The sequence below is a fragment of the Vespa velutina genome, chromosome 5 (assembly GCF_912470025.1).
Source record: "Vespa velutina chromosome 5, iVesVel2.1, whole genome shotgun sequence".
In the NCBI taxonomy this organism is placed as follows: Eukaryota; Metazoa; Arthropoda; class Insecta; order Hymenoptera; family Vespidae; genus Vespa; species Vespa velutina.
Genome location: NC_062192.1, coordinates 645,683 through 673,623, shown reverse-complemented (window position 1 = coordinate 673,623; position 27,941 = coordinate 645,683). Strand labels below are relative to the sequence as shown.

Here is a 27,941-nt window from a genome sequence, read left to right as displayed (position 1 = left end):
TCGTATATTTTTTCCTTTATTCGGTGATTCTCGTCGACGATAAAGTTATTAAATAGGAGATAAAAGAGAGTTTTAGGAGGACATACTTATCACGTTAGTACTTTTTAGCAATCTTGTGACCGTTAGAGCAAGCTTGTACGAGATATCTTTTATCAGCAGACGACTTTTTATTCCAGCATTATGCAATGCCAAATGATATAGATCGGCGTAAAACTATAAAAAAAAAAAAAGAGAGAGAGAAAGGCAAAGGAAAATATGGCGAATAAAATGATTAAGATTTGTTATGTTTAGCACACCTTCGCACTATCGCCATCTATAGGAACATTGGAAAATTCTGGGCTGATCTCGGTACATTGAACAGCAATCGTTTGAGAAGGCGTCACTAAAAGTGTAATATTGGTACGCTGCAAATGATAAAAACAATGGATAGGAAATATAATGATTAGCAAACGATAACGCTCTCGAATGATATGAAATCTTTAGATCGTTCCAAAGATATTCGTTAATTTGAAATAATAAGAATTTAGAGAATTTTTTTTTCTTTTTATTTCTTTTTTTTTTTTTTTTTCTTTTTTGAGGAAAATCATATGCTAGCGGCTATTCGATTACGTCAAGGCGATGTATTTGATCGTCGTTTCTCATTGCATATTCATAATACGATTGGGATTATATGAATTATCTAGAAGAAGCTGAATAAAATCGTGAGAGAAGATGGACGAGGAAGAGAGAATATAGATGAATAGAAGAAGGAAGAAAGTTAATCGCGTATGATCAGAATTACCTCTTTGGCGACGCATCCATGAAGTTCTTTAAATTGCAGGACGATTTCACGCGAACATCTCTTCACGTTCCACCTAGACCAGGAAAATGTATAAGCCATACACAATAGACCTATGCATTCTTGCAAATGTTTCTGGGCTACTGGATGCTTCACGGAAAGTCCTTTTATGTAACTTGCCGCATCTCGTTCCGGAAATAAATCGCAGCCACCTTCTCGCATTTTCTAACGCGTTTTCGATATTACAAAGAAATGAAAAAAAAAGAAAAAATCATCTCTCAACTATTAGATAAGAAATTGAAGAGTTATAAACGGAAAGATTAAATTTAAACTCACGTCTATTAAAAAGTTCAACTTCATATATATGCCAACGATATTTTGAAGCGCCGACGAGGTGCCTCCGACCAACGAATTCAAACATACCGAATCCTCCTAAAAAAGATTGATTACGTAACAGAAATTGATATAACTCGTAACATTGGCATACCCTGACAACAAATTCCGCTTGAACTGTAGCAGCTGTTATGTTAAGAGTTACTCCACCGCCACTATTCCTTCCCATTTCTGGCCTAAGTTCCCAACTTTGAAATGGCAAATTGATCAGTTTATATGCCGCCAGGCCATGAATTCCAAATCTCCCGGTGCGGAATGTGATCTGTTGTTTATCTTCGTTGAACTTTATGTCATGGATGTCTTGGGTCGACCAAATATTTTTCTCAGAAATCCAATGAGCCACCAACGGTGGTTCGAACCATAAAACCGTATCCGGTAATCTAAGATAGATCTCATTGAAATGAAATTCATCGATTCGTTCTACCTACATTTTTACGATAAAATATGTTTCCTTATAAGAGAGCATGTACTTTAACGTAACCAATACGAGAGCCTCCATTGCAGTTTCCAAAGCCTTCATCTCATTCTCGATCACTTCCGGTGTTCTCTCGGTAGGCGGTACCGGCGGTGGTGCCTTATACGGTTTATAAAACGGTACGTGCTTCAGTTCTTTCGGAATTTGCACTAGAAACAAAAATGAGATCCGTTCGAATGGATATCTCTGTATTTATCTCGTATACATTAGAAATTCGAACGTGCGCATTACGAGTGGTAAGAAATATTTCTCTTCGCATGTCCTTAGGCTGAGGCGGCTGATAAAGGAGATCTATGTGATAGATACCACCTAAGATTTTGTACTTTCGTAGATTTACTTCCGTCTTTTCGCATTTGGTAAACAACAACTTTCTAAGTTCCTTCCTTAATTCCTCTACGAGATAAAAACTATATCATCGATGATTGTATCCCATTAATAAGAAAATCACAAATTATTTATAATTACCTTCTTTGAACAAAATGATTTCGTTCGGAGTCGGTAAATACGGTAGCGGTTCTATTTCCTGTTCCGATTCCGGTCTCTTTATCCGGCCATATTGACTACCGGTTTTTCTTCCTTTCTTATCTAACTTTACCGGCACCACCGGTGCCGGATTCTCCATTTTCCATAGCATAGCTTTTTTCTCTTCCATCCTCAAACGACGTCCCTCGACTTGTTCATCGCGTATTTTCTGTTTCGTTTCGTATTCCTCGGAGCAAAAAGCGATAAGATCTGAGAGAGGAAAAGAAATGTCCTTCGAATTTTTGAAATTTTCATTCTCTCTCTCTCTCTCTCTCTCTATAACGAAAGAGAAAGAAAGATATAATTATGCGCGTTTATAAAAGTTGAATAAAAATTTTAAGTTTTTTCACCCATATTCATTCGATATTCCTCTGGTATTTCCGGCATGACGTAAGAGGTCGCAATGTCGGAATAGTGATCGTAATCGAGCCACAGTCCACGGATAGCCATACAGTAGCAATCAATGTCCGGTGGTATCTTTATCGTCAGATTTATTTCCTCGAAGTGAACCTCGATCGATTTTCTGTCAATCGGATCAAACGAATCCTTCCTAATCTCGGTCCCTCTACGTTCTAGGATTTTCGTTGATCCGAAAAAGAAAAGAAATTAAAGGGAAAAGGACGTACCTTTCTTTTTCAGGAATTTCTTTAATACTGATCGGTAGCTTAATCAAAGCCCATATGCAACAAATGAGATGCTTCGTTATTTTGACATAAGTCGCGTTCTTCAGATCCACTCTAAGCATATCTCTCTCGATCTGACGTAAAAGCCGATAACAAGCTTGGTCTATCCAATTTTGCAACTTCGTCCTAAAACTTTGCCTAACCTATTTTGAAATCGCGACTATGCATTTGCATATTTAATCGACGCTTACCATTTTACATTCTTCTATGTAATCGATAGATCTCGTTAATGAGAAATTGATGATTTTATGAAGCTGCAGCAATAACTGAAAATATGCACATATGATTTACGAGGAGCGTCTCAATCGTTTATTTTTCTTGACCATCAATCAAGATGTGATATAATACGTTAAAAAAAAAACATACGTATTGTACGACTTCGTTTTTTTCCACAACCAGTTCCATGTTTACGTCTTCGTCCTCCAACGTCCAGAGGAATATGAATGTATTCATATCGGACAATTCAGCGACATCTGGTAAATTTTCACACGTTAAGTACATAATCCACTGAAATTAATTACATTCAGTAAGTACAGGCATTATATTAATATAAGAAGCCTACACGGATCAAGATATAAAGACCGTAAAAAATTAAATAATTAAAGGCATCTATAATACGTATAAAGACGCACGTTTTCCATTTTCTCGGTGGCAAGAATGTGATCCATAAACGCCTTTTTATTTTCGTAAGTCACGAACCACGTCTCTTCCAATTGGATTTTTCGCATAGCCATTTGGCTCTCCTCCAATAGAATTTCCTGTTCGGCTTTGTATTTCTCCAAGTGAATTTCTTCTTGAATATCCTTTATCAATTGCAATCTGGAAGAGTATTCGACGATCTCTTATATAAAGGACTTGTCCTTTAAACAGAAAAAAAAAAAAAGAAAGAAAAAGAAAATAAAAGGAAACAGATCGAAGGGTCTACCTTTCCTCTTCGTTTTTAAATCTTGGCTTAGATACTCTAATATAACTTTCGAAAAAGACAATCGACTTCAACGAATCGCCCAACATTATTTTAAACAAATTTATAGGAAAAAAAGAGAGAGAGAGAGAGATCGTTTAAGACGATCGCTCGGAGGTACGAAACTAGACTGAAATTCATCGAGATTTAGAGGGTGTACGTTAGAGGGTTGGTAAGGGGTGAATTGCCGAAGTAACTTCAAGAGGAAGTGGGTCGAAAGCGAGTTGCATAGATAAGAAATGGAATTCTGCCAAACTCATATCGTGCGAATTTTATGTTCGCACTCGGCTACCGTACACGCTGCCCGACCGTAGATTCAGGAAAGGAGTTATCACGACACACGTTTTTCCTCTGCTCTGATTATTGCGCATGAAAACCTGATTTTTGTACTCGTGCTGACAAAATTTCAACCGCATATTTTTGTATTATCAAGCAAAACTTTAACTATGACTTTTCTTTTCTTTTCTTTTCTTTTCTTTTCTTTTCTCTTTTCCTCCTTTTCCTTTTTTTCTTCTTCTTTTTAGCAAGAGGAAAAAAAGAATAATAAAATCGTTTACAATTTATTACCTTATCCTTTCGGCCTCCTCGGCAGCTGCCACTGCTTGTTTCTTTTGCAAAGCTCTTCTTGCCTTTTTAGTCATCTTTCTTCGTTTTTCAGGCAAACTGCTTAACTAAAGCGATCGGTTACGATAACTAGAGATTTCATATTAATCAGCCCTCTTTGTAAAACTTGTGGAGAACGCAATGTACCTGTACAAATTTTCAATTAATTTGCGATCAAATTTTAATATATAAAGAATCGAAATAAATTTACGGAAGATAAAATTTACCTGTTCGTCTATCCATTCTCGTATCTGGAACACAGAAATACAATTACTTATCATTTTCCTTCCTGGCGATTATCGATTTTAATTCACTATTAGTTTAGCGAAAGCTAATAATTGCGATGGATCAAGGTGATAAGGCGGAGAGCGTGTGTGTGTGTATGTTTGTGTGAGAATGAGAGAGAGAAAGCAGCAACCTTCCTAAATTGCAGTTAATTTCCTTGAATTATCGATTCACGCGAGGTCTAACATCAATTTCCTGCTCTGCCAAATGTAAAGTTACTTCGGTAGAGTCTCGAAGAAGGTTTGCACGAAAGATAGGCTCGTTTTCCAATAAATTGCATTTAGCCAAGTAAGAAAGATAAAAAGAAAAGAAAGAAACTACGAAGTAAAAATAATTTTATATCATTCGACATCGATCGACGATACTTTTTTGTAAACTTTTTCTTATTTTTCTACTTAATTATTAAATTGAAATTGTTGGAACATATATATACATATATATATGTGTGTGTGTGTGTGTGTGTGTGTGGATGTATATATGCATACATAATGATTTACAAAATGGGTCATGACTTAAAAATTGAATACAAAGGAGATCGAGAAACTTATAATCTTATAAATGAAGTATCAAAGTTCAGAATCAAATTCAAATCACGGATCAATAAGATTAAATTATTTTATGATAATCCTTAAGTGAAATACTTAAGTATTCGTCTGACCATTAAAGTAATAAAATATTTATCAGGTCGGTCAAAGTTCAATTGAAAAAAAGAAAAAAAGAAAGGAAGAGAAATATAAATATTTATCAGAAAGCATGATCGTTTTTTGGTTATTTTTAATTAACATTATTACTAGAACAGAAGCACGAGGAATTATTCTTGGCTTTGGATATTCCCACTTGATAGCAATTTTAGAATCCTCTTCGTACTCTTCGTATATGGACTCTTCTAACGAAGTATCCAACTCGATATCATTCGAGACAAGTTTTCTTTTTTTCCTTCTACCTTTTTTGATTTTTACGTCGTCTCTGGGGGAAAAAAAAAAATCAAAAATGCAATCGATTTACACACGAATCCGAGATCAATCTCAATTTCTTCAAAAGTTATTCGAAGATAAAGTGTATAAATTCCGAATGAAGAATGATAGCAAGAGAAAAATAAAAGTTTTCTCCTTTATGTATTATTTTAAATGCTTGAATGTGATTTAACGAAGCATCGTTAATAAATTACAGACAATGCATGATATTCGTCTGGATTCTTTAAAATATCGAATCCAATACACATATACACTAAAACCGGTTTAATTTTCTTTCGGGTTATTTGCATATCCAAACAAGCATCTGTATTTTCTCTCTCTCTCTCTCTCTCTCTTTTCTTTTTCAGCTACTCGATCAAAGTCGTGACTTTACGTAGGTAGTTCGTTGAAACGTCGAATAATCAACATCCATTAAATATCCATATTGAGTGCTCGACAAATTGACATCGTGAAATGCTTTTAATTATAGAACGAATATATTATGCTTTCATAAATATATTTTTAATGTCAATTTTAGGACTGACACTATCTTAAAATTATATCAAAGATCAAAATCTTTTATGTTTTTAATATATGATTTACATATATATATATATATATATCGAACTATACAGAGAGAGAGAGAGAACAATGATTTGACGAGTTTAGAAATTAGAGCGACTAACTTGATATAAGACATTTTGGAAAGAGATGGTTCGGTCGAGTATTTCATTTCGGACGGGTATGTCATGTCCGTCTTGCTCATACTTTTTTCGATATCGGTACGATCCGAAAAGATCATTTTGAGACTTTCTTTTTCCGTATCCATCTAAAAGGTTAACCGGTATAGAATATTTCTCGTGAAAAATTTCAATCGTCGATTAACAAAAGGATTATATAGTAACTTTGCTTATTACATTTTCACCTTGTCTATTATGATCCAAATATCATCATTCACTTAGAAACGTTCAATTTATTTTAATTAATTAAACGTTTTAAACAAACTAAAAAAGAAACGAGAAAAATTTAGAATCTGAAATTGGCTTTGAGGACGTGTAAACTCTCGAATATCGAGAGCGGAAATAATAATACATCGTATTTAATTAACAATGGAGAGAGAGAGAGAGAGAGAGAGAGAGAGAGAGAGAGAGAGAGGGAGAGGGCTGTCGTCATATTCTGCAAATAGCAGCATTACAAAAGATTATAGGAAATAAGTCACGCTTTCGTTACTCTTTCTCTCTCTTTTTCCGGAGTTCGCTGTTACCAGCGACGATTGACGGAGTGTTTTAAAGCGACAAGAGATAAGAAAACATTTAATCATCAACCGATGTTTACCACGAAATTGTAAGATTTTTATGGAATCGTCCATTACCTTTTTGTCTCCTCCCTCCCTCATACACGCCAACACACACGCATATATATATATATATATATATTTATGATATTGACAAGTTATTCGTGAAATTTGTAATAATTTGAAATAAAATTAAAGATACAAATTACGCGTATGTAAAGTTTTACTTTATTGATAAAGTTACGAGGAAATCAATCGGTAATGATTTGTTGTATATATAAGATGTATATATAAACTTTTTTAGAGCAATTACTTTTTGTCAAATTATAAAACTACAAACCTAGATAATTTTCGACCAATCAATGAATATTATATCTATTGTTTAAATTTTCCCAAATAACCATTTATCTATCATTTGGTATTTTTGTTGCGTCGTGAGTTCATAACTACGAGAATGTTTTTAAATGCGCGTCTCGCATCGGATCAGCGATGATAGTTGATTTGCACGGAGAATTTCCCTCGTTTCTTCATTGTTGTCAGAGGTATAGAACCACCGGTCGCAATGAATAGGGGCGGCGTCACTAGACTAGAATATCGTTGAAGACCGTCAGCAAAATAACGCTTGCCAAGTTGTCGCAAATTAATGAGAAAACGCACGTTCTTTTAAAGAATCCCTTGAGGTAGATGCGCTATAATAAATATTTCGCGAATTGAAACTACCACCGTATATTCGTTGAAATAAGATACAATTGTTGATGTGTTTTGTATAATGATATGTAATTAATTATGCTGGCTATTTCTAAAGGAATAATAACCAGTAATATTTAATAAGACTCGAGAGTCTAGATATCATGAGTCTGAAGGACTTTTGATTGTAACTTGATTGACTTTTTCGTTTCTTTAGAATTAATTATCCAGACAGACTGTAGTGAAAATAAGAGAGGAAATGAAAATGGCGGAAAGTATGATCTGAGTATGAAGTATGAAGTATGGTCTGAGGAAAAGTAAGGAGAAAAAAAGATTGATCGAGGATGGGTCAGCATAGTTCATCGGAATGTTTGAATATTTCATGTGTGCCCATTTGTTTTAGTGATCTTATAGACTAGAAGGCATCAATGGATATTTCAAGGCGCCAGATAACCTTCGATTCGTCGCGTCTAAGGGTTTACTTTCATTATTTATTTATTGCCCGGCTCGACTTCGTTATTGAAAATTACGTACTTGACTAAAAATACTTAAGTCCATACAAAAGTGGCCATATATTTTTTATCTATCGTTTTCTTAACAAGTATCCAACGAGTTCCTAAGGACATACATTTCTAATAATTATATGTGATCGTTAAAATGAAGTACTATGAATAATGTACGTACGTTAATAATTTGCATCATAATAAAATTATATATTAATGTGTATATCATACATATGAAATGCTTTGCTCCTTGAACTGTAAGAATGATTGTTATTTTTGTATTCAATATCATTTCCTGTGTTACTTTGATGTCGAAACTCAGTCGTTTCTTTACTTTCGTGTCGAAAGTATGTTCTTAAGGTGCGAGTCGTACATCAAGACCACTTTTCACGATCGGCATCTAACTTTATTTTGATGAATAAGAATACAAATATAATTTTATTTTGACTTGAGTGAACAAATAGAAAAGAGAAAGAAGAGAAAGTGAGTAAATGATAATTTTTAATTATTTCTTTTTGCCTCTGTCATAAGTAACTTTACGCTCGATCATCTTTTGCTATATAGCTGTGTGTAACGTGTGTTTATGTATTTTTTTTTGTTCATCGCTAATCATTATCGTCCCCATTTCAGATGGAGAAACAAAAAGAATGTGAAATCAAGAATATATCGAAATTTTTCGCCGGAAGGAGCATTTTTATAACGGGTGGCACCGGCTTTTTAGGAAAAATTTTGATCGAAAAATGTTTACGTTCGTGTCCTGACATAAAGGAATTATTTATATTAATGCGACCAAAAAAGAATGTTTCAATCGACGATAGATTAAAGAAATTATTCACACTGCCAGTAAGTGCTTATACATGTATATCGATTAAAGATGGATCAAAGATTATAGAGTCGTATAAGACGTATACTATTAAAAAAACAAAAAATATTAAGCCAACATTTTTTCAGATCTTCAATAAACTCAAAGAAATGAACCCTTCTGCTTTTGAGAAAGTGATTGTTGTAAAGGGTGATATATCAGAAAAAGATTTAGGATTAGATCCAATCGAAAAACAAATACTTATCGATAATGTATCTATAATATTTCACATTGCTGCGAATGTTAAATTCAATGACAGTTTACGGAATGCCATTTTCACTAATTTAAGATCGACTAGAGACATTTGCCTGCTGGGGGAAAAAATGAAAAAATTGGTAGTAAGTAGATTAAAAAAAAAGAAAAAAAGGAAGAAGAAAAGAAATGAGAGGAGAAAAAAGAATAAAATATTTTTGTTCCTTTTCTTTTCGTAAAGGCTCTCGTTCACATTAGCTCAACCTACGCTCATTGCGATAAGCCCTATGTAGAAGAAACGACTTATCCAGCGGAAATCAATTGGAGACAAACTATCGAAATGACAGAAAATGTCGATGATCACATTTTGGCCATCTTAACTTCAAAGTACGTTTCCCATGTTATCGATATTATTTTCCTTCAAAGAATATCTTCCAAAGAATTTGGAAATTTTTTTTTTTTTTGCAGATACATAGGAACGTTACCAAACACTTACATTTTCTCAAAGAAATTGGCCGAAAATGTGATAAGTGATTTTTCCGATCGATTGCCTTGCGTCATCGTGAGACCTTCGATAGGTACATTTTTTTCTATATATATATATATATATATATACATATATATATGTATATATCGAGATCATCTTTACATACATTTCTATTTAATTGTTACGCATTCGAAAGAAAGAATAAAAGAAATTAATCGAGAAAATCGTTTTTCTCATAATGACATTTTTCTCATGACCAGAGTTTTCCATATCGTCGACATATGTAAGAGATAGATTTCCTGGGTAATACCCAATCGTTCTCACGACGTGTAATGCCTTCGTTCGCTTACCGATCGAAGAGTTCGAAGGCATATAAATTCAAGGTATCGATCAGTCGGTTCCTTGAATTTTCACATGAGACGTCAACTGCGACGATGTTTTATCTATTACACAATAATATTTCTTTATAGTCATAACGACGAAGGATGAACCAATACCAGGTTGGATAGACAACTTTAATGGTCCAGGAGGTCTAATGGTCGGTGGTGGAAAAGGAATATTAAAAATACTTTACGCAGATTCAGATAAAGAACTTGATTATATACCCGCTGATGCCGTTATTAAATGTTTTATAATCAGTGCCTACATTCGAGGACAATTATCGTAAGTTTTTCTTCAATATACAATACAATACATTGTATTTGTTTTATATTATAAATCACAAAACGGTCGTTGATCTAACGACTGGAAAATCCAAATTGACAAACGTTGGGACCGTTTAAATATATCCGTGAATTAAAATATTTTCTCATTTATCGCTTATGTAATCTAATCGACGTAGTAATATCTACGTAAAGTTAATGTCAAAAACTAATCGTTAATAAACGATTATAAACGATAACAGGATTTATGTTCGTTTTTTTTTTAAATTCAATTAACGTATATATTACAACGTTAAGTCTGAATGTCTCTGACATGTCTCTTTATAATATTATGGTATATTATGTCGTAGGGTAACACAAAATCCGAAGGTCGATGTTTACAATGTTTCTTCGTACAACATAAAGAAAATTAATATGAAAGAAATGGTTTATATGTCCTTAGAAATAAACAAGATAAATCCATTGGAAAATCCCATATCGTATCCAAATTTGTCGATTACTATATGTTATGTGTATTATTACATCTGCGTAATAATTTTCCAAGTGTTTCCGGCTTTGATATTAGACCAAATCTTGAAATTTTCCGGACGTAAACCGATGTAAGTGTTAAATCCATATATCTAAAGACTTTATCTAAACTAAATAATTTTTTTTTTTTAATCGTATATATCATGACAAAAAAGAGTATGTGTCTTTCCATATAAAGTGGTCCATTGCTATAATATGCGAGCGAACTTCTTTCCTGTGGTACATCATATAAAACAAAAATATTCAATGAATGGACGTTTCCAGGGCGAAAGCCGTGACTCTCATGATATATAATATAATTTATATGTTGTATTAATATATATATATATATATATATATGTGTGTGTGTGTGTGTGTGTGTTATTTTCATCGTATGTTGAAAAAGGGACATGGTTCAATACGATAAGCATGATCAATTTTTCCGTACGTTTGTTATTTAAAGAGAAAATGAGAAAAAATAAAAAAAAGGATCGTTGGTTAGACGATATCGATTTATAAAAAAATTTCCCAACCGTCATTATACTTTGTTGTCAATTTAGGTTATTAAAACTGCAAAGGAAGATCTACGTTGCCAACATTTCCTTGTCTTACTTTATGATGAATGATTGGCAATTCTACAACGATAATATAATGTCGATCCTATCAAGACTATCTGCCGAGGATAAAAGAGATTTTGATTTCAATTACTTTCATTTCGACTTATATGAATACTTAAAGTAGGTTCTGGAAGTATAAACAAATTAATAGAATGCTATAAGAGAGAGAGAGAGAGAATCAGAGAGAAAAAGTTGCAGAAAAATAACATTATATTTTTTTTCTTTCTTCAGAATTTCTTTAGAGGGAGGTAAACAATATTTGCTACACGAGGATATGGATAAAATTGATGAGAATTTGCGTAAGCTAAATAGGTGAGAAGAACATTTCCAATGGACACATTTAAAATAACGATTTAATTCCCTATATTGTATATACTTACGAGAGGAACTATTGTTGATAATGTGTTGCTCGAGATTATTGCGATGGGTCGCAGATGTAAGTAGAGAATATTCTCAGAGGAAACTCTCGAATATACGAATCACGAGTCTCAAGGATCAAGACCTCGTCCTCGAACAAAAAAATCAACGAATTAAGAAAAAAGAAAGAAAGTCGAAGGGTGCGAACGAAACTGTCGTCGTGAGATGTCTGAACTGTATCCGGTCCGATCGTGAGTTTAGTCGGTGCACGAGTTTATTCGCACCGACTGTTTGGTCGATCGCAATGTCGCCTGGCTCTTTCTCTCTCTTTCTCTCTTTCTAGCTTCCTCTTTGAAAACTGGGTCACATAACTGCCGCGCTATCGTCGCTTCAACGCATACCGAATAATTATCGAATAGTTTCGTCGTACCTTCAAAGTTTCGAACGTGCGATAAACGTCACGTGTTATTGCACCGACAATTTTTTCATTTCCTGACAAATTTTATTTCAATTTTGTTATTTATTTATTTACTTTTTTCTCTTTTTATACGAAATGCTAAGACCAGTATCTGTATAATAAATATAATTGCAGGGAGGCAGAAAATTGAGAAAACGAATATATACGTTCCGTTGACTTTTCGCAATGATTCTTACTAATGAAAACAACGCTCAGCTCAATCCAAATATTGACAATGCGCGAGTTCTCTTTCGACTCCTCTTTCTTCGATCGCGGACAATAAATAAACATAATAAACAAAGATGATGATAATAGGAACGGAGGAAGAGAGAGAGAGAGAGAGAGAGAGAGAGAGAGAGAGAGAGTGGCAGAAGTGAGATAAGAGGCACGTCACGTTCGACACGTAGGAAATCCCCGAGTAAAATAATCGCGAATTGTTAATGCATTTCTTCGTTCTTTTAATGTGCTTCTACATATTTTTAACTTGTAAACGTCCTAATTTTAGACTTCATATAATCAATGATCAAAATAGATTATACATAAATTAAACAAAATAAATAATTTATTTAAAGTTTACATGACAATGACAAATGAATTCAGTAAAGATAATACATGTGAATATCATAAATATCAAGTAAACGGTATAAACTTTGTTCATCAGTAAAAACGTGAACGAAAGAGCGAAGTCAGATGATAGAAAATAAAGAGAGAGAGAGAGAGAGAGAGAGATACGGTGAAGCAGACGAACGTTAGCTATGATTACTCACGTGCAAAGTAACTTTAGAAAGATTGCAACCGCAGAATACTGGCCCGATTAGTCAGAGAAACGGCAAATCCACTTTGACATTGGATGACTTAAGCCTTGATTATTGTCGCGTAATGTTCTCGCCTAAGGCTTTCTCACGAAACGAAGGGAAACGGGCAACATCGATTTAGATCTTATAAGCGCAAGATTTAAATTACATTGGGAAATTCCGTCAATTATATCTATCAAATATATGTATCGAGTGAAAGTGTAATAACGCCCTAAGGTTATCATATATTATATATTATCTGGCGTCTATACGATATCAAATATTACTATGATTATATAACGCAATACATTACTTCTTCGAGCTATTATTAATTATAATTATCTAACGAGACGTTCTTAATGTTATTCTAACGGGGATAGAAAAACGTGAATTATAATTAATCGGAGAAAGAAATTTATGTATAAAAAGGTATCCGCCTATTATATTATATCGTCATCTATTAATCTTTGTTATCTATCAGATATGTACATATTTACCATCGAAAAAGTTCGCTATTATTCTGTCGAAAATAGGTAAAAAAAAAAAAAAGGAAAAAAGGAAAAAAAGGAAAAAAAAATTAAGAATCATATTCTTTTTCCTTTTTTCATTCTATTTTTTTTCTTTCTTTCAGATCATGGTGGATCGACAAGATAACCAAAACCTGTTTATTCATCTTCTTTTTGTGGATCTTGTTAAAAATGGGACTGCATTCGTACTTGATAAACAAGTTCTTCTCATTATAAGTCTACGGGGTTACGTCCGTAAACAAAGTTTAGAAGCCATCAGTCTTATAACTATCCTTTATAATTACAAATAATAATGTGGGAATAAAAACGGTCAAGAATTTTTTCTATTTTTTGATATGTAGATAATTGAAAAAATTTTTTTTTCAATTCGTACTCTTTGGGTAAATAAATTGACTTCAAAGAAATATTAACTAATACTTACTCATTTTCTTAGCTTACATAAACTGTATCCCTTTATTTCTCTTTTCGTTTTTTCTTTTTTTTTTTTTTTCTTTTTTCTTTTCTTTTTTCTGTAAACACAAAGAAATCGCACTCGTAAAAATTGCGACATTGATTCGCAGCATCGCCATCGCACTACCAATCTATCCGATATATCTACAACAGCTATCATTCGTACGGCATTCTCGGAATCGACTTCGATTCCGAGATTATTCTTAGTGGAGTTAAGCTGTTATCGGTTTTACAGGAAAGGGAAAAAGACAAAGGGAGGAAGGGGATATGGCCGGCAGAGAATAAAAAAAAATAGAATCATATACGTATATAATTAAATTTGCATTTTTCGTTTTTCCTCTTTCTTTTTCTTTTTTCTTCCTTTTTTTTTTCTTTCTTTCTTTTTTCTAGTTTCTCCCACGAATTGAATTTTAGTTCGATTAAAGAAACGTATCTCTCAAAACGAAAGATCGATTCCACGATCGACTCCTCCTATTTCACTTTTTGTTCGACTTCTTCGTAGACGCGTTTTATCCCAGTATCGATTCGATATAATCAACGAGAATGGAAAAAAAGGGACAAGAAAAATAGAAGAATGAGCAAATGAAAGAGTTAGAAAATTTAATGAGCAAGTGTTATAATCGAGCCATGTAGGAGGAGATAAACGTCTATATTGAAGTAGTTGCAGCGCTTAATGCACGGCGCGCTTATGAATATGAAATTTAATGTTTTCGCGGAAAAACTCGACGACGAGGACTCGAGGACGATTTCTTGGCATACTATCAGAACTCGAGAAAACCCGTTTCGCAATTCGGTGAAGTTTATCTACGTAAGTAATTAGAATCGTCTTTATACGACGAGAGTCCGAGCAAGTTACTCCGATCATAAGAAGTCACGCGTTCGGAATAATCTTCTAAGGCTTCTTAGTAAGAGAAACAATTAGATAACATTATCAAACTGTTTGATATTCAAAAAGGAAGGCCGTTGTCGATCGATACTTTCAGAGTTTCGAAGAAACTTTAGAAATATTAAATCGATGTGCAACGGTACGTAAGTGCGTTGGTATGTGCCTTCGATTTAATCGTTTAGATATGTTTTGTTTTTCTATTTTTCGTATTATGTATTTTTTTATCTTTTTATTTTTTCACAAAACAACATTAGTAGCTTATCATAGGCCGCTTATTATTTAAAATAATTGTTAACAAACTCGTACGTTCGTACTTACTTATTATCGTCTTTAAATACGCACTTACTTTATCGTCTAGTCGCAAATACTCGTATTAAAGCGATTACGAATGTACGATGTTCTTCGTTGACGAGCATCCAAAGGAACGTCTTATATACCATATTTTGAGAGCTTCGCGATAAGAAGGATGTCGTGTCACGATAGCACACTTACGCACGTACATACGTACATACTACATATTGTTGTTTCTAACGACAATGAATTTCTCATCGTTCCTTTCGGTCTTCCTTATCCCTCGTTATACGCACGCACGCACGCACGCACGCACGCACACACACACACACACACACACACACACACACACACATATATATATATATACATCTTCTTTTTTCTCTTCTCCTTCTTCGAAACTTTTCAATTTTCTAGGATTTAGAAACTCGGATAAAATTAAAGTTACCGGAGTCTCGTAGGAAAACATTTTTTTTAAGCATTTAGATACCTCGCAAATATTCTCTTTCTTTATAGTAAACGGTGACGAAGAAGTACGATGACTGGTCGGAGACATCAACGAGACAGATCGTCTGCGATTAATGATACTTTCACGGACTCTGGCACGCGCTCGTACGCGCGTCGTCTAACGTATGTAGATATATAAACAAGAATCTGTTTAATAGATACATACGCATTCTAATTATTTATTTAGATATTTCTTTTCAATCGTATAGATACGATATCTAAATTCTATAATTCAATTTCATTTTCCTTCGACGATTTTGTTTATTTTATTCCAAGACTAAAGCTTTTCTAAAAGCTTATAGACTTGGAAAGAAAAGAGTCTTGAAATTTTCAACGACTCGAATAAACGTCCGAGAGCGAAAGTGCCAACAAAGTAGTCATTAAGAAGAAGTATTTTAACGTGTACTCGCAGAAAGACAAGCAACTCGGTCGTCGACCACTCCATTGAACGTGAAAACTCATTTACCCCGTTTACTTTATCGTACATTCAATCGATCGATCGGAACCTTTCGTTTCGATCGATTAAATGATTAAACGCTTCACGTATGAATCAGATCGATAATTATCGACACTTGCTGACTGTATATAAACTCCGGGCATACCATCGACGAACGTGCCTTAGAATAGGATTATTTAGCGTATCAATATCGTTTATGTTGCTTATCGCGTAGAAAAATCTTATTGGTAAGGGGAGGAAAAAGAGAAACATGTAGAAAAACAAATCTTTTTATACACGATATAAAATAATTTTGACAAGGACGAAGAAAAACTTCGTTTTATCTTTATATATTATTCGATTCTATGACGTAGATTCGGAAATTTTCAATTAAAAGTTTTACGTAGAATATCTCATGGTCATCATTTAATCGACACGTGTGTTGTAAGGACGTGATATAACGACGCGTGGTTAATTATAAATTTAACGAGTTTAAAACAGGCTAACCGTTCTCTCATGTCTCAACGCTTTCTACGTTTGCCTATCTACGTCATAAAAATGAATGGAAAACAATTATTTCACAAGTCAAATCTTCTCATACGATCTACGTTTCTCTCCTTCTTCATCATTTCTTTCTTCCTTTATTTTTCTTCGTTTCGCGCCTGCGCTTAGAATTACCGAGACACGAGCGATACCAACTAATAGCGTCTGCTAATTGTAAGTAGTGGCCAGTCGTAGCTCGTTACTGCGCTCACGCATCGATTTCCTGATTCCAAGTAAGTTTACATTGACGTCAAAGAATCACGGCTACCTTTCCCTTGCAGGAATAACACAATAACAGGATTACACAATCGTAATATCGTTACACGGGTGAATTGAAAGAAGAAGGAAAAGAAAAATGATACCTATTCTTGGACATCCCCCCCTCCCCTCTCACTCTCTCTCTCTCTCTCTCTTTTACACGGAGAAAATAAATTTTGCGCAACTTTTCACATTTCATTTATTTATTATTTATTTATTCATTTATTCATTCTCGTTCGTTAATTTATTCTTTATTAATATTTTCTTCTTTTTATTGAAACGAGTTAAACAATCGCGTCACGTATACTCTGCGGTCCAGTGAGCAAATCGCTATCAGAGTTAACATTCACTCATGGTTCTCCCCCTTTTCCTTACGAGCGTACAGTGTCATTAAACTTCGAATCGTATATGGTTGCTGACTCAACCAACCAGATAAGCCACAATCTTTCAACGGAGAGATCCATTTGGAATTTCCAGAATTCCCATATAAATTTTACGAATAGTCGTTCGAAAAGAAATTCGACGACGAAATTCATTTTCCAAGACAATTATTAATCACAATATTTTTGTTTTCGATTCAATTTGTACATAACTTAAAGGTTGGCCCGTTTAAATCGTAATTTTTTATGGATTATAGATTTCGTCAAATAAGATAACTTTAATGGCTTTCGAATTAGAAGAAGTTAAACATTCGACAGAAATGACTCTACGTACATAAATACGTTTAATGACTTTAATGTTTTCTTACGAATCTCGGCGAATAAAGATATTGACTCATCGTACGTATGAAATTATCGATACGTTATTTAAACTGACTTTGGAAGGATTAACGAAAAAGAGGACAGAAAAAAGAAAAGAAGGAAGTAGAAGAAGAAGAAGAAGAAGAAGAAGAAGATAAGAAAGAAGATCGTCTTTAAGAGAAAAGGAATGATCCGTTTTCATGAATCGAGAAGATTTTTTTCCGTAAACTATGACACTACAGTGACATTTCAATCTAAATGTCCATCTCGATAGAATAGGATTTTCTACGATCCTCGTGCTTCTTGCAATTTACGTCTACTATTTCTATCTGTTTGATCTTTCGAAATCGTAAATACTTTCGAAGAAAGCACGAAGTACCCTGTACGATAATTCATGCTTACGAATCCCAACTTGTTCGTCTGATGCATCTGTACAGAGTGAGAGAGAGAGAGAGAGAGAGAGAGAGAGAGAGAGAGAGAGAGAGACGGATAGATAGATAGAGATGAAATAAAAAAAAAGGAGTGAGAGAACTGGTCGTCCTTCCTTCGAGTCGTTCGAACCGAGTTAGGTGCATGATTTCGTTCAGGTTAACGATGACAACGACGACGACGATTCGATCTCGAGGTTCTTTCGCGAGTTCGAATCTACGAAAAATGGAAAAACGCTACTCCCAATGACGTACGCGCGCTCAACATTCGTTTCTTCCCTCTCCCCAGCACGACGGCCTCCGGCACTCAATGACGTATCTACCACGGAATCTTGAAACCTATCATGATTTCTAGACAAATTACACGTCTATTTTTATAATACTAATACTGGCCAATAATACGAGCTGTATCGTTATACGACGATTAACATCGCGTCACTTAATGTTTACGAAATTACATCGCGTCAATGACGTTACCTTTAGTGCTATACTTAAACGTCCGTCTCGCTTTTATCAAAGATAATAAATTGCTTTTTTTTTTTCTTTCTTTTTATTTTTTTCCTTTCATATCTTTCTTTCTCTCTTTGAAAAAGATGAATAATACGATGCACGAATGATCGTATCTTTCTAACATCGTAAAAAGTAATCGCAATTAAGAGTAATTATTTGCAATCGATAAATGCATTTATGAAAGATCCGAAGGATTTGTAAGATTTTCGTAATTAACAATTTCGTTTTCCTCCTCCTATATATATGCACACACACATATATATATATATATATATATATATATAATTAATATAATAATATAATAATATAACTGTTTAATACAATTAAATATAATACAAATATAATGTAGTATATATGGATTATATCGGGCAAGGGAACGGAAGGAATTTGAAGAAAAAAAAGAAAAAAAAACACCACTGAGTGTTAATAATTTTAAATGGTTAATGTTAATTCGTAAAATATTTAGAAAATGTTTAATTCCGTAAAGGCGAAGCGATTAGATAGTAAAACGAAGTGTTAAATATTAGAATAGTTACGATACTGGTGTCGCGCGGGACCTCACCGAGCAACAGTTGCGCAGTCGAGCATGCGTGTCGCGAACGAGCGAGCGCAGAGATCGGATATTCGTCGTTGGTCGATGTATAAATTGACAGATGCGATACCGCGCTCGGTTCGTATCGATCGTGATCCGATCTTCCTCGTCTCTCGTTCGACGACATATCGAACATTCTCTTTCGGCCAATGCACGTGTTGCACGAGGACAACGGAACGATAAAATCACTTTGTCCAGAACAAGTATCGTCAGTGTTGTCCAAACGATTGAAACAGACAAGTGTGTTTTAAATAATAATATATCAACAACGACGAAAATAATAGATCGCTCGATTGATCGTGCGATCTATCGAATGAAAGAAAAGGAGCGAGGAACTTGATCTCTTATTCTTTTTTTTTTTCTTTTTCTTTTTTTCCTCCTTTTCTTCTTACATATAAATATTATTTTGGTGAACGAAAATCTTAATGATGAATTGTATGATCCTATTAAGGACGATTATATCTAATAAAATTAAATCGAAGGATATCGTTTCTTTGATTTTTAACAATCTCATAGTTACGAGTTACAAGGATTAACGATAAAGATCGTTATTGTGGATATCGTTTGCAAGTGTACGAGAGGACATCGAAATTATCGAAGCGACATTGCACGTGGTATCGTTTATTGTCGCGCCGATATATAATTTAGGTGACACGTGTGACGCTACCTTTAGTGCCACTAAATCATCTCGGTTTTATTGAAGGTAATAATATTTTTCTTTTCATTTCTCTCTCTCTCTCTCTCTCTCTCTCTCTCTCTCTCTCTTTCTCTCTTTCTTTTTGGAAAAAAAATAACATATGCTCGTTAGTTGAGTCGTACCGAACGTCGTAAAAATTAATCGCACAGTGAACTACAGGGAAAGAAAGAAACGAGAGAGAGAGAGAGAGAGAGAGAGAGAGAGAGAGAGAGAAATAAAAAAGACAAAAAAGCGTAGATATGTTTTACAAATGTATGTAAATATATTGGTTCGATACATAAATTTCGCGATATGATTAAACGAGTAGTTTATAAATAGTTCAAGAATACGTAATAGAAAGATTATTTACTACAAGTTTACAAACAAAACTCATACGTACAAATGGATAATTGTGCTCTCTCACGTGGTAAGCCGTGTGAACTCGTACCGTAGACAGACCGTTTTATAGATGTACACAAACAGATTATAGATAGAGATGTAAGAGCACGATTGAGAGAGAGAGAGATCGTTCACGGCAGACTTGTTTTGATGTACGTTGTGAAACGTAAATAGACTCTCGTGGCGATAATTGACGACGATCAACGTGATTACTGCAACGCGAATCCTTTTTTCTCTCCCTTTGTTCTTTTTTATTTATTCTTTTTTTTTCTTTTCCTTTTTTGTTTTACTCTCTATCGTTCTTCATCTCTTCCGCCCTTTATTTTTCCGTATCTTGATTCGATCGCATTGCCACACATTCAACCTTGTTATATTATTTGTTTAGTTCTAAAAAAAAAATTTCATTCATTTAAAAACATTCTGGGGGATTGAATTTGTATTTCAACTATTTACCCATTTCCGTACGTTTCAAATGGCCAACTTATGTACATTAGATCTGTTCGAATTGATTGTAACATTAATTAAAGTTATTACGAGATATTATTTATAATGTACCACTAGAGGAGCGCATTCTCAGACGCTTTTTTTTCACTTGTCTAATAAGATTATTCAACTATCGAATTGAGTCATCGTTTGAATCTCGTTTGAGATCCTTCGTCGAATTCATTCGAGTGAATCGTATGAAAAGGAAAAAGAAAAAAAAATAAATAAATAAATAAAAAGAAAGAAAGAAAGAAAAGAAACACAACGTTTCGAGTGAGTATTTCTTTTTTAGAAAGAACATGACGAAGAGGTCGAAAACAAGAAAAAAAAAAAGAAGGAACAAAAAATGCACTTTCGTGGAAGCACCAATGAAGCGATATTTTCAAGGATAGAACGTTCGAACGTTCAGATAATAAAAAAAAAAAAAAAGAAAAAAAAAAACAGAAAAAATAAAAAACAAAGAAATTAACGGACGAATCATGACTCAAAGTAAAAATTACGTTCGATTTCTTATCGACGAGTCATTGTTTAATTCCGTCCGAATTTCAATGATTTTGTAATCACACAAGGTTAAATTTTATTAATCGTTGTTAACAAAAATTTGTTAATCGGATTCAAAGTCAACGATAATATTCTTTAACAAGATAATATCTATAACAACAAATTCTATATGATGCGTAGAAGAAAACAAGTATTATCGCATATAAATGTACTAGATCTATAAGAGACATTGCATGCAAATAAGTAGTATTATTGTCTGGTCGCACGCGTCGAACGTTAAAAAGAAAATGTAAAATAAATGCACGAAGGAGCACGAGTTCTTTCCATGAAATCATGCATTTCGAGGGAAAAAAATATTGCACGGAGCGTCGACATTGAACTGATTCTCAATCTCTCTCTCTCTCTCTCTCTCTCACCCTCTCACCCTCTCTTTTCCTTTTTTATCTAAGAAAAAAATGTATTTAAATATAGAGTCAAAGTAACGAAAGAAACAGTTCCTCCGGTATAAATCCAACGTAAAAGATAAATAATTTCATCTGAGATAATGGATATAAACGATTTCAAAGGAGAAGGAACAAATTGAAATGAACCAATAAAAATGTATAAATCATAATTGGTATCGAATTGTTGTATTCATAGATGATCGTCGTTTCAGGAACTACTATGAGATTGGTGAACTTGCGAGGATTGATTCGTGAATATCCTTTACAAAAAAAGTTACAAGACGAGGTGAGTAGTTGTTTTAGATCGAAATGATCGATAATTACGATTGATTTTAATTCGAAACTCGATCGAACGTGTTTTTTTTTTCCTTTCCTTTTTTAATCTTTTTCAGAGCGTCGTTCAAAAGTATTAAATAAGTAGAAAAAGAAGAGGAGGAGGAGGAGAAGGAGGAGGAAGGGAAGGGAAGGGAGGGAGAGTAGGAGGAGGAGGAGGAGCTAGAAACGAGTTGTCCTTCGAAAGATATGACGAACGCGAATACGATACCTAGCGTAAGGATCGACAAAACAACATCGTCGAATCGTTCCTCAGTTTCCGATCGTTCTGTCGTATTACTTCCGTACTACGAAGATCAAGGAAGTGGTAGCGGTCGTGAGATGTTGACCACCAACGAACAGACCGAAGACTATAGAAGGCTATTCATGAGACAAGACGATAAACGAGTCAGCGAATTTCAGGAAGTAGGCGATTTACACGAAATGAATCTTACCCAGAAGAAATTTGACAAAGTCATCGGTAGAATCGATTTACGATCTTTTCGTGAAATTGATTCGAGTTACGAGAAGATAGCGGATTTACAAGAGTTCGTTCAAGAGGAGAGATCAACGGATCCTGCGTTCGACGTTTTGTTAGAAAGACGGAATTCGTTCAACGACGAAAATTGCGATCAGAATTCTTTGGACGCTCCGGATCTCGTAGAACGTAATTCGATCAAGATTAAATTCACTCGTAATTGTCCATATTCGAAAAACCCTAGCAATTGGACCGCGAGGAATCAATCGGCAAACATGAGTATCACGCGTAAGCAACAGAACGCGGAAAAATCATTCGGCGAATACAAGGGGGAACAAACGAATAATGGAATATGGCGCATATTGGAGAATGATTGGCCGAATAAAACTAATGACGATCAGGCGAACATTTTTGAGGGGAATAACTCGATGAATAAGGTTAGTAATTATTTGCTATTATATATGATTCAAACAGAATTAGCAAGTAAAGTTTATACAGTGGAAATATTTTTATCGATTATAGACTACAACCCCCATTCCATCGATCGTCGTGAACGATCATGGCGAGAATTCGGTATTGACGATTCTCGGACAAGGTAATTCGATTATTTCTCAAACCACGAGAACATGGCCGGACTCTCCTTTAAGTTGCTACAACGTAGCAGTTTCTCGATCAAACAGTAGATGCTCGAGTCGCGCCCAATCACCAGGCTCCGGAATGCAATTGGAATCTCAGTTAATGCCGTATAATGTTTCCGGTAGTCCCCTTGGCTCGCCACAGGTATTAATTGATACACTCTTACTCACTCTTACTAACCAATATGATTCATTATTTTGCGATTAATGTTCTTATCTTTCGCATCGGACATCTCTACTCATACTTATGTAGTATACTTATTTACATATTTTTTATTTAGATCGCCCCAACGTATACGCTAATGCAAGGCCAATCATCACCATCGTCCTCGAGTCAATCTTACGGTGATACCCCTAGTCCATTGAACTATCAAACGCCGCTGAGTCAACAAATAGAAGAGCGACTTCACGAAGATCTCGCGTGTTTTTCCATTTGGGGCACTTTTCCCGATGATCAAGGAAATATTACTGGGAACGAAACCATCAATACCTTCGATAGCAATGAATTGCAATTGTTAGACGAGGTCCTTAGAAACCAAGGGAACGAATGCGAAGGAAACGAAGAAGCTCAAGTCGTACCAAGATCTAACAATATCCCTAGCAGTTACGAAGATATAAGACCTTCTAGTGTAAAAAGTTTCGAAAATAATCTTCAACAAATTTCTAACGATATCGTGCCTCTTTCATCTCGTAAAAACGACATCCAAACCTTCCCGTCCACTTCTTCCTCCAATTATGGAAATCAACACCCTAGGATCCCTGATTATTCCACTAGTCCAAACAATTTCTCTTATACGTACGTTGGCGCGCAAAATCAAAGCAGCGATCTTTACGGTCTAAGTCAAACCGATTGTTCGAACTTTTACGATTACAATGACGTATGGAATGCCGGTAATGAAATGAGATATCAGAATTCAAACGCGTTAGAACCAAGCACAAATTTAACATATACCAATGGTAAAAATCCTACGAACGAAACAAATACCTGTTCGTTGCCTACGTCTCTTCAATCATTTTCAACTCTCTCATCGACTTCGAACGATATCGATGAGAACAAAAGGCGATGTTTCAGTACTTCGGAACTATCTTACGATGTCACGTTCAACGATTTTCAAATACCGAAGATGGTATCTTCGTTCAAGTCTAATCGACCGCCGAGGTAAGTCATTTTATTCAAATAACATTTGTCGCGTTTTATATTCTAGAATTTGTATCGTTAGGTCGAACGAAAGGTATATTGTGCCATGGCCGTCCTTAAATTTACCAAGTGTTGGTGCAAGCGAGAGACTGAAGGAAGGGCTTAGCCCTAAAGATGTGGAAAAAGCTATGATCCATTTGTTGAAGATACCAGAGGAAGAACTCGCTAAAGCAGACGAGGATGGCGATACGTTAGTAAAAATTTTTCTTTTAACGAACGATAAACGATAATTATATCACTTTTTTTTTTTTTGTCTTTTCTTAATAATTTCGTATATACACAGAGAGCTGATGCGTTTGGTGGGTAATCCGGATGAGTTGGCGAAAAAGAAAGTCTATCTCGTACCATTAGTAGAAAGGTTAAGCAAGGTGAAGGATGCCTTATCGACGAAAAACAATCGTGGCGAGGACGCTCTCTACTTAGCTGCTATGAGTTGTCCAGAAATGCCCTATATAGCAGGTTATCTCGCGGCAACGATGCTTCAAAAAGGAATCGACATAAATCAAAAACTCTATCATACACGAGTAAGTAAGACGTTGTTGTCGTAGTCGCGGGGAAATTCCAAGATTAAAAATAGTAACGCGTTTCGTTAGCAAATCGAAATCCTCGGAAACCGCGACGATATTATCTCGGACGAATAGCTTTTATCGCGAATGTTTGTTTAAAAATACGAATGCTGACCATGACTTTGATAAATATATTTTTTAAACTATATATTTTAAACTAAATTTCTCTATTATCACTTTTCGTTTCAACTCGTAATTGATCTTTCACTTTGGTCTCCTCTAACATTTATATTTTTTTTTTTTATCTATTTTTACAGGGTGATACCTTGATACACTCGGTGTCAGCGAGAGGAGACTCACATGGCGAAGTTTTGGCCGAATTACTGGCCCTAAAGACTAGTCAAGGGAACGCAGTCTTTGATCTCTCCAAATGCAACTACGATGGTTAGCATTATCAACCTATTCCAATCTATAAATCATAATTCTATTCAATCACAAATAAGTTCTTCTAAAGATTTTTATCTACTCGAATGAACGATTGTGTATGTATATATATACATATATATATATATATATATATATACACAATCGATTCGAAAGTCATCAATATGGATCGTAGACATATTTACCGAGAATCAATCAATTAGAGGGACTCATACATTCGTTTTATTTTTGTTTCTGGTTTTTTTTTAAAGGAAGAACCGCTTTACACACGGCGGTAGAGTCCCACGATCCAACGGGAAGAGGTCCCAAGGCCGTAGCCACGGTTCGTTTGCTTCTAGACAATGGAGCGGATCTAAATATAAAGGACACCAAACGCGGTGACACAGTCTTGCACATGGCTGCCGCGCTCAGTTGTGATCCGGCTCTCGTCAAGGTATATATATGTGTATATATATATATGTATATAGTATACACATATACAAATAATATAATTCTATATTTAGAAAGGTAGAGGATACACGAAATAAAAAAAATATAAGGATTCTCTATTTTCTCTTCTTAATTTAATTATTTTATATCTTATTTTATATTTTCGAAACAATGTAATTTAAAAGCAATCAATTTTCATTGCTTTTCCTCTTCTTAATATATTTCAACAACCATATGTAAATTAATTTATATGCATAGTATTCATTGACTTTGTAACATTGTGTAAGACGCAATTCAATGTAATATAAAACATATCTCTATCACTTTCGTGTCTTCCTATTTTACATTGGTTGTTGATAATTATGCATACATGCACACACGTAATATGATAATATGATAATTGATCCCCGTCCTCTTGAGATCATTTAAACACTTAGCTATCATCCTTACGCTTGTACCATTTATTCTATTACGTTAGCGCGTATAAAAATAGAGTCTTATTTATACTACTACCACTACTATTACAGAGTAAGAGAAGAGAGAGAGAGAGAGAGAGACAATAACGTTGTTATTGAAATTTCAACAGGTGTTGTTAAGTAAAGCTAGTTCCAGCACGGTGAACGCGACAAATTACGAATACAACACTCCGTTGCATATGGCTGCCGCTGTTTCGAATTCGGTCCCTCTGGAAAGGCAAAAGGAAGTGTGCTGGCTCTTGACTCAGGCCGGAGGGCAAAGTAACATTCACAATAAGCAAGGAAAGACACCGCTCGCTTTGGTATCGGCCGGAAGGAAGGATCTCATCAGGCGGATCTTTTATAAGAAATTTTGACTCGACACGAGGCACGGAGACTGACATAACTTTGCTGTTTCCTACGATGTGAAAATAATAGAAAAAGAAAGAAAAGGAAACGAATTAAATTTGAAAAGAAAAAAGAAAGACAAAAAGGAAAGACTGAAGCGACTGAAGTCGAGATATTTCTGATACTCGATGTAGAGGCGCTTTTTTCGTTTAATTTTATTTTAATTCTCTTTTTTTTTTTTTTTTTTTTTTTTTTTTTTTTTTTTTTTCCTTTTTTTAAGTGGCCGATTACCGTTTACGGGTATACTACTTACTTACATATATATCGAGAAAAGATCGTTGTTTCTTCTTTTTTGTTTCGTTGTCTGATTTTTATTTAATACCTTCATGTTTAAGTCAATTGTATTATTTCCAACGGTTCTTATTCGCACGATAATATTAATAATATTACTGCGAAGAAAACGTTTCGTTCAATCTATTTCTCGATCTTGCCAATTTCTTAGATCTTCTTAGAGTTTACGAAAACAAACGAAGAGAATTCGTTAGATATAAATTGTACAATAATATTTGTTATTATTTACGTTAGTACGTCTCTTTTGTACTTACTTTTATGTATTCATAGGTATCATTGTGTCGTACTCGCCGATAAATCATTAATCTCGATACAACGCTGTGATAATTATTGTACCGATTGTTCCATCGTCGTTTTAATATTTCTAATTTTTTCTTCTTATACTTCTTCTTTTTTCCATTTCACATAATATATAGTCATGAATAAGTGCTTGGAAAAAGCTCTAACAATCTTCGTGTCGTTCATTACAGTATTTTCACTGTAAGAATCGTTAACAATCTCAGTGTCGATTAATCGTGCCAAATAATTAATAAGTGATTATTAAAAAAAAAAAAAAAAAAAAAAAAGAAAAAAAAAGAAAAGAAAAACAAAAAAGAAAAGAAGACATCTTAATATATCAAATACCAATCTCTGTGATCTCAAGTTAACGTACAGCAGTACATATCTCAAATTTGGAGCGTGTTTTTTTTTATATGAATCCAATTGAGTAGCAAAAAAAAAAAAAAGAGAAATAATAAAAAAACAAACAAAATGATAAATATCAGACAGGATTATTCCATTCGATTCGAGCTAATAACTCGAACGTTCCGTACTATTAACAGAAAATATAAGTAACATATGGAATTTGTATAAAATTATATTAATAACATAAAATAATTATATTTATTTCACCGAAACACAAAACACATTTAAATATCTCTTTCTATCCCTCGCCCTTCTTTCTCTCCTCGTTCACATATAAAGAAAAAGAGTTAGAGGGGATTGGGAGGTGGGGGTGGGGGAGGATTTGGAAGAGAGAAAAAGAAAGAGAAGAAGTATGAGAT

General features: G+C 34.3%; 3 protein-coding genes across 10 annotated transcripts; 2 read left to right on the top strand and 1 right to left on the bottom strand.

Annotated features, from left to right (window-relative positions):
• Positions 1 to 4: 4 nt before the first annotated feature.
• On the bottom strand, positions 5 to 21,577 carry LOC124949552 (dynein axonemal intermediate chain 7 homolog). Of its 7 annotated transcripts, none has more exons than XM_047494809.1 (16): positions 20,317 to 21,577; positions 4,643 to 4,666; positions 4,380 to 4,562; positions 3,484 to 3,670; positions 3,218 to 3,358; positions 3,043 to 3,117; positions 2,795 to 2,994; positions 2,519 to 2,691; positions 2,112 to 2,444; positions 1,878 to 2,039; positions 1,642 to 1,795; positions 1,266 to 1,551; positions 1,115 to 1,210; positions 782 to 1,003; positions 297 to 404; positions 5 to 213 (listed from the first exon to the last, which is right to left on the bottom strand). In XM_047494809.1, exons 3-16 carry the CDS (start codon positions 4,451 to 4,453, stop codon positions 73 to 75), a joined length of 2,352 nt encoding a protein of 783 aa, XP_047350765.1. In that variant the 5' UTR covers positions 4,454 to 4,562; positions 4,643 to 4,666; positions 20,317 to 21,577; the 3' UTR covers positions 5 to 72. The 7 variants fall into 7 exon arrangements, with proteins under 7 accessions (XP_047350765.1, XP_047350764.1, XP_047350768.1 ...); XM_047494808.1 differs by lacking the exon at positions 20,317 to 21,577 and adding an exon at positions 11,845 to 13,984; XM_047494812.1 differs by lacking the exon at positions 20,317 to 21,577 and adding an exon at positions 13,046 to 13,984 and having other exon boundaries at positions 3,484 to 3,711.
• Positions 8,449 to 13,857, top strand: LOC124949553 (fatty acyl-CoA reductase 1-like). Its single transcript, XM_047494815.1, has 10 exons — positions 8,449 to 8,620; positions 8,768 to 8,980; positions 9,089 to 9,337; positions 9,433 to 9,578; positions 9,660 to 9,769; positions 10,149 to 10,341; positions 10,691 to 10,939; positions 11,408 to 11,584; positions 11,696 to 11,776; positions 13,704 to 13,857. Exons 2-10 carry the CDS (start codon positions 8,768 to 8,770, stop codon positions 13,813 to 13,815), a joined length of 1,530 nt encoding a protein of 509 aa, XP_047350771.1. The 5' UTR covers positions 8,449 to 8,620; the 3' UTR covers positions 13,816 to 13,857.
• Positions 16,860 to 27,514, top strand: LOC124949551. Of its 2 annotated transcripts, none has more exons than XM_047494806.1 (10): positions 16,860 to 16,945; positions 21,955 to 22,028; positions 22,135 to 22,969; positions 23,055 to 23,312; positions 23,449 to 24,326; positions 24,388 to 24,555; positions 24,649 to 24,889; positions 25,189 to 25,315; positions 25,567 to 25,748; positions 26,331 to 27,514. In XM_047494806.1, exons 3-10 carry the CDS (start codon positions 22,265 to 22,267, stop codon positions 26,574 to 26,576), a joined length of 2,805 nt encoding a protein of 934 aa, XP_047350762.1. In that variant the 5' UTR covers positions 16,860 to 16,945; positions 21,955 to 22,028; positions 22,135 to 22,264; the 3' UTR covers positions 26,577 to 27,514. The 2 variants fall into 2 exon arrangements, with proteins under 2 accessions (XP_047350762.1, XP_047350761.1); XM_047494805.1 differs by lacking the exon at positions 16,860 to 16,945 and adding an exon at positions 19,070 to 19,943.
• Positions 27,515 to 27,941: the final 427 nt, after the last annotated feature.